At 48.9% G+C, this 7,165-nt stretch overlaps 1 protein-coding gene across 1 annotated transcript; it reads left to right on the forward strand.

Annotated features, from left to right (window-relative positions):
* Window positions 1-5,429: 5,429 nt before the first annotated feature.
* On the forward strand, window positions 5,430-6,655 carry LOC123149313 (protein GOS9-like). The gene is made up of 3 exons (XM_044568947.1): window positions 5,430-5,584; window positions 5,749-5,979; window positions 6,077-6,655. Exons 1-3 carry the CDS (start codon window positions 5,582-5,584, stop codon window positions 6,302-6,304), a joined length of 462 nt encoding a protein of 153 aa, XP_044424882.1. The 5' UTR covers window positions 5,430-5,581; the 3' UTR covers window positions 6,305-6,655.
* Window positions 6,656-7,165: the final 510 nt, after the last annotated feature.

Raw genomic sequence — 7,165 nt, forward strand, 5'->3', positions numbered from 1 at the left:
GTTGAGCTCAGATGAAAGGTTTGAGTCGTAGAAATCGCGCCCGACGATGATCCGATTGAACCCATCCGGACAAAGAACGCATTTTCTGCTCAGTGCGGGGTTCTTGTTAGGGACAAGATCCCGATCAGCATCGAGCAATGGTATAAGCCTAAGGAGGAAGACCCTGAGGTGTCTTATGTCAATGATATGCAGAAAGAAGATCTTTGGACTCAGCTGAAGGCAAATTTCACCCTACCGCCAGAGGAGGATCCGGAGAAGCCAGTTAAAGAGCAATTAATCAAGTCTTGTGCTCTTAAGAAGATGGCAACCCTATTCAGGAGGTGGAGGAAAGAGCTGAACAAGTTTGTCGACAAAGAAGAGACACCAGAATTCATCGGAAAATATGAGAAGATCAAAGATCACTGGCCCGCATTTGTGGCCCACAAGACATCGGAAAAGAGTAAGAAGATGTCAGCGACAAACAAGCAAAATGCTGCGAAGAAGTAGTTTCACCATCGCACGGGGTCAGGTGGCTACCTCAAAGCCCGGCCTAAGTGGTCCAAGGCTGAGATTGATCTACTTGAAAAAGGGATCGAACCAGAGACAATGAACTGGCTAGACCGTTGCCGGACTTGGTTCTTCGGGGCTGGCGGAACCTTGGACCCTGTATCAGGGAAGTGCCATTGGACGGACGCGTAACTGAAAATACCAGTCAAGAGGCTTCGGAACTATATCAATGCAGCGCAGCGAGGGGCGTTCATTCCAGACAGGGAGAAGGACGAGCTCACAATGGCCCTCGGGAATCCTGAGCAGCCTGGACGGACACGAGGCACGCCAGGCTCCATTCCGTGGAAGGTTGGTTTTCCGGATGCAGGGGGTTACAAAACCCACGAGAGGAGGAAGAAACTGGAGCAGGGCCAACTGCAGGCGCTGCACGAAAGGGTAATGGGGCTAGAGGAACGAGAAGAGTAACGAGAAGCAGCAGATCATAGCAAACGACTTGCCGAAGCTTCCCCCGAAGCTACCCCACCATCTCAGCGTAGAAGCAGTGTGGCTTCCACCGAGCTGCTTCAGCTGGTGCATGTCTTGGAGGCTCCTGTCAGCTATCCCGTGGATGCTATCACGGAGTCTCAAAATTGCTCTGAAGACTCCATGCCTATGTAGGAAGGAGCTCATCAACCTTCCGAACTGGACGCCTCCGCCTCCTCCTCCTTCTCCGGCGAGTCAGGGCACTCCGCCTTCTCCACCGCCTCCTCCTCCGGCGAGGGACGATCAGGGCACTGGTCCTCCTTCTCCGGCGCGTGGCGGCACTCCGCCTCCTTCTCCGCCTGCGCCGGCGCGCCCGAGCAGCCAGCAGCCTCCTCCTTCTCCGCCTCGCCAGCAAGGGTGGAAGAGACCCGCCGCAGCCCAGGCTGCTCCAGCGCGTCGTAGTCCTTCTCCTCCGCCTCGTAAGCAAGCACGAAAGAAGACAGACGCCGCAGCCGCTCCGTCTGCTCCGGCGTCTAGCAGCACAGCTAGAGGCGGGAGGCAATACAGATAAGGTCCACCTCTCAAGCCTCTAGAGAAGTTACCGTACGAGAGGACCGAGGAGGAAAATGCGACGATCGTGCGGACCCACGTGAAGGAGTTCTTTGAAGGGGTGAAAGCAAAGAGACATCCACCTCCGGAGGAGAAGGTAGATCCGGTGAAAGCAAAGCGCACTCTCGATGCCCTGAGGAAACCGGCAAAGTCTCCGCCGAGAACCAACTATGAGCGCATTACTGAACAAACATATCTCCAAGCGGAGTGGTCGGGAAGTACTGTCAGACATCAAAGGTCAAGAGAACGAGCAGCTGCGAAAAAATTGACCAGCTCAGCGAACAAGCAAACCAATCGTGCCCCCCCCCCCCGCTCAATGTGTCTAGCGGCAACATCGTCGCTAATGCTCCGGGGATGGTGGCCGGTTATGGCAATCTACAAGATTACCTGCATGACGATCAACTTTCTGATTTCATGGAGGTGGACGAACATAGATATGAGTACGGGAAGCCTCTCGTCAAAGATGAAAAATCTCTAACAACGATGATGCGAAGATTCCATAATTGGTACATGAAAACCTGCAGAGAGTCTGGGGGGACGAATAGTTTGTATCTGAACATTAAAGAAGAGCACGACCTCGTTGGAACTGATATGTTGTGTGTTCCATTTGAAGAGTTCTTCGCGTTCTTCAATCAAAAGGCCCTCGATAAATTAACGGTCTTTTGCTACTACCTGTAAGTACTATTTCTGTCATTAAGTCTCTATATATAGCTCGGCTCTTTCATTGCATGTATTTATAATTAAGTATCCTCAATATATTATGCAGATTGAAGATCGTTGAGTGCAGAAAACAAGAAATTTATGATATTGGGTTCATTAACACAAATATCATAGATGAATTTCTAGTTAAAAAGCACGCCGAAGAGGCCGAGGCCAACTTGCTACAATCGTTGATCAAAAATCAAAACAAAGATACCATACTCTTTCCTTACAACTTCAAGTGAGTGTTACTGTCGTGTGCATATTCGGTTTCCTTTATTACTCGAGCGAGGTTATAGTAATGTAATTGATGAGCATGCAAGCGCAGCTTCCACTATGTTCTTCTGGAGATTAAGCTTGAGCGGGGACTAGTAACTGTCTTAGACTTGAGCGAAAAGATCCCGAAACCTATGCGGACATGACTAAATTGCTCAACAAGTAAGTTCAATCGATCATTATCGCACCATATCGGTAATTTTTTGTTCATTTCCTGATATCTCAAGTAATAATAATTATTTTTTGTCTTGCAGGGTTTGGAAACAGTTCACCGCAGAAGCTCCGGGACTGCCGAAGGAACTGCGGTATACATACCCGAAAGTAAGTACTACTGGCTAGCTAGTTGCGCGCATCTCCCGTTGATTCTATAGCTATACTTTCATTATCATTTTGATTGACCTCTTTTTCTCGTAAAGTGCTTGTGGCACGAACAAGGGAATGATTTATGTGGATACTATGTGTTCGAGTTCATCTACAACGCGACTTTGAAAAATAAGCGGGGCTACTCTAAAAGACAATATGAAGTGCGTAAGCAATAATATTCACAATTTCATTTTGTTACACCATCATTTCTATTGAGTTTCATTCATATATATGTATTAATTAACTCCCTTCTTCAAATTAGACGTGGCAGATGCGGAATGAACTCCTAGAACCAGATCGCATGAAAGCAATTCAAGAGGAATTGGCGGGATTCTTTCTTGACCACGTCATCAATAAAGCCGGAGAATACCATGTTGAAGTTGATTTCAATTGCTAGGGGATTGTAATTAAGAGATCTTACATATTGTATATGTATGTAGCCAGTAGCGTCGGATAGATAATACGAAAACTTGTTGTTCGACCAATCTCTCGAAGAAGGAGAGGTCGATCGATCACTTCTCTCGGTATGCATGACGAACTTCTGTACTTAATGGTTCCTTTCATTTTCTTACTAGCTAGTGTGTCGAGGGCCTCTCTATGTATAGTACGTAGCGTCGACCAACCACATACATAAGAGAGGACACTTCTCTCTATTAATTAGCTAGCTAACACAATATCTGAAACACCTAAATTAACCCCCCAAAACCCCAACCCCCCCCCCCCCTTCAAAAAAAACAAAAACCCCACCCACTGGAATGGTGACGCGTGGATGCCTTTTGGTCCCGGTTGGTGCCACCAACCGGTACCAAAGGCCCCCCTGCCTGGGCTTGATGCACCGGCCCAGTGGAGGACCATCTGTCCCGGTTCGTGTTAGAACCGGGACTAAAGGGGGGAGGTATCAGTAACGACCCATTAGTCCCGGTTCATGAACCGGGACTAAAGGCCCTTACGAACCGGGACAAATGCTCCCTTTTCTACTAGTGCAGCAAGATGCATAGAGCTAAGGGCATTTCTTACCGAGCCCCTATAAAATAGAGAAGCATCCGACCAAGTAAGCCTTAGTGGAGTATTTATACTCTACTATACTCCATTAAGTTTTTGTCGGTTCTAGCCAACCCCCTAAACTTAGCATAGTAAAACATAAATTTGCATTAATTCAACCGAGTTTCAACCGAAATTTGCATACATTTAAACATAAGTTCAACAAACATAGTCTTGACAACAGAACATTAAACATAAATTCAAACTTAAACTCCACTAAACTTAAACTACACTAGACTACTCATCTTTATCGGTCATAGTGGAGGTCAGGCCAATCTTTCTTCGACAGGCCACAGCCTTACACCTCGTCGCCGGAGATGACGATGACCTCCCGCCATTTTCGGCGAATATCGCCCGCTCTGCCTCCACGAGCTCGGGGTGCTGGCGGCGGAGGTCCTCACTGTACGCCTCCTCAGTGGACTATGCCTCGAGGTGCTCCCTCGCCTCTCGGTCCTCCCGAGCCATCGTCGCGCTTACCACACCCGGCGCTGGCGGGATGAGGTGGACCGACGCAATCCCAAACGGGAAGTTCAGCCTCGTGGCAGCGTCGTGGAACCAGACTTGCTACTATTCATACTCCATCACCGTGGGCTCCGCCGTGTGGTACGACCCGGCCCACTTCCTCTTGTGGGTCTCCCGGTCGGTGACCTCCACCACCCATGTCCCCCACGCGCACTGCCGGACACTGATATATGTCCTTTGCGGCGGCCGCGACGGAGGTTGCTAGGGGAAGTCGGCAAACCGGGCGGCGGCGGGCGAATCGGGTGAGCGGTGGCGGCTCGAAGATGCGCCGCTAGAGGATGAACCGGGGGAGTAGCGGCGGATCGACGGAGGGGACCATTGGCCACCACGCGCGTCCGGCCATTGGGAGGAGAGGGGGCGGCCGGGAACGGCGCAGGAGGCTCCGACGGATGGGCGAGGGGAAGGAGGGTAAGGAGAGGAGGGAGGGAAGATATTTTTACTCAATCGCCGAGTGGTGGAGTAAATACAGGGAGATTCGCCGCGGCTGAGTATAATTTTTACTCCACTAACGCCGACTGGGGATCGGCTAGGTCGCGATTTGTTTTACTCCTCTAACCGGTTATTGGGATTGGTTAGAAATGCCCTAACCTACTCTGCTCGCATTAGAAAACAAGAGCAGATAACCTGCTCTGCTCTGCATGCAACTTGTTTTTGTTGACATGCATTTCCATCGGCCGGCAGCTTGTTTTTCCTTTAACATCTAGTTGGTGTGTTCTCCATCCCATGCTATTAGTGATCATTCTACTTCTCATTTTGGTAGGCATGTTTGTGCAAAATTTTCTTAATATATGTACAAAATAAATTTGAGAAATGATCTCAGGGATAATATTTTGGTTGGCAGTTGGCTACATCCGGATATTTTTCTTTTATCCATTGATGACAACAAACCAGCAACTACCAGTTGCGTTGTGCTGAAGAAAGGTATAGAAAATAGGAATAGTGCAGCATGACAAACAAAATTGTTGCATCTATCATCGTGGTAGTACCATACGACTTGTAGGTGCTGAAAAGTTTCGCTATAAATAGGCGGGCATTTTGGTTCAAGGACGGCCACAAAGCAAGCAAGCAGCTAGCATTCCTTGCAAAGACTAGAACAGAAAGAGATCTCCAAGCACGCGACGATATGGTAGGAGTATCAGCCTACTGCCTATCTAGCTTTCTACTTCCTTTGTTTTGTAGACTAATATATGATGTTTTAGATCACTAGTGAAGATCGATTACTTTATTATTGTATAGGTAACCTAACAAAAGATATACTCCTCCATCGATTAACCGCGTCCGTGCATGCAGTCAACGCCGGCGATGAAGATCGGCCCGTATGGCGGCCCAGGAGGTAATCACTGGGACATTAATGCTCTCAATCCGCCCAAAAGGCTTGTGAGCATCCAGATTTGGAGCACTGATTCCTCCTGCGAAGGGGCCGGCGGGGTCATCAACGGCATCTCGTTCAGCTATCTTGACATGGCAGGGCAACTAATCCCCTCGGGTCCATGGGGCTCCCAGACCGGTAAACCCCACGTGGTACGTACGTGCATGTGATATTGGAAAGAGTACGTATATATTTGTTTAATTTTTACTTATATATCTTGTGATCTACCTGCATACTTATTTTATGCAGATTAACATTGGTGAAGACGAGCGCCTGATCACTGTCTACGGCACCAGCGATGGCAAGTTTGTCACCTCGCTTAAATTTGTCACTGACCGGGCTTCTGATCCGTATGGGCCATACGGGGCACCGTCTACCATAAGTACTTTCAGCTTCCAGGGCGGCTCCATCCTCGCCTTCTTGGGCCGCTCCTCAGAGAAACTCAATGCCATCGGCGCCTACAAACTTGGGGTTTGATCCATCTATCCATCATGGCCAGCATACGTGTCTGCTGACTTCCGTATGTTTGGCTTCGGTGGATACATGTGTTCGACCTATATCTACTGCTTGTATTTGCAGCTAAATAAAATGGGGATCCCTCGCTGCTGCATCCTATGGATGGATGGATCCCTGCCGTCCGTGCGTGTGTGCGCGTGCTCGCTCTTTGTTTCCATATATATTGTATCGTCCTAGCCTGTGTAACTATAAGATGAATAAAAGTCTCAGAAACTAAGTACTCCCTCCATAAAGAAATATAAGAGTAGTGATCTAGACGCTCTTATATTTCTTCGCGGAGGGAGGTATTTTCCTGAGAATTTATACTTCTTACTTGCCATGCATGTCGGAAAATATTTACGCGCCTCTGTAAGTCAGGGTGGACATGGCCTGGGCTCAGCCCGTGCCGCCCGCAAGCTCGTCGTTCCTTTGGCCGAGCTAGTTCGAGCTCTGTGCTCCGGCGAGCCCCCCAAAACAGCTTGACTTGGCCTCTGCTTTAGCTATGCACTATTGGAAATCGGTTTTTCCCCGACTACCAAGTACACTCAGCAAAGACTTCGCCGAGTGTTACAGCCGGCAAACCGCACTCGACATGCACCCTTCCACCGAAGCGTTGCTGAGTGTTTTTTACAGACACTCGACAACTAGGCACTCAGGGAATGATTTGAGCTCGATAATTAAAAACTTAAGGGCCCGCCCAAAACGTCGGTACTGGTCGATTTCCCGGGTGCAAGAATCCTCGAGCAGAATAAAAAAAAAAGGGAAGCGCGCCCACACCGAGCAACCTATCTTCGTCAATGCCTGGCAGGCTGGGGAGGCCACTAGCCGCATTCTCAAGAATAC

Source organism: Triticum aestivum, chromosome 1B, assembly GCF_018294505.1.
Source record: "Triticum aestivum cultivar Chinese Spring chromosome 1B, IWGSC CS RefSeq v2.1, whole genome shotgun sequence".
Taxonomy (NCBI): Eukaryota; Viridiplantae; Streptophyta; class Magnoliopsida; order Poales; family Poaceae; genus Triticum; species Triticum aestivum.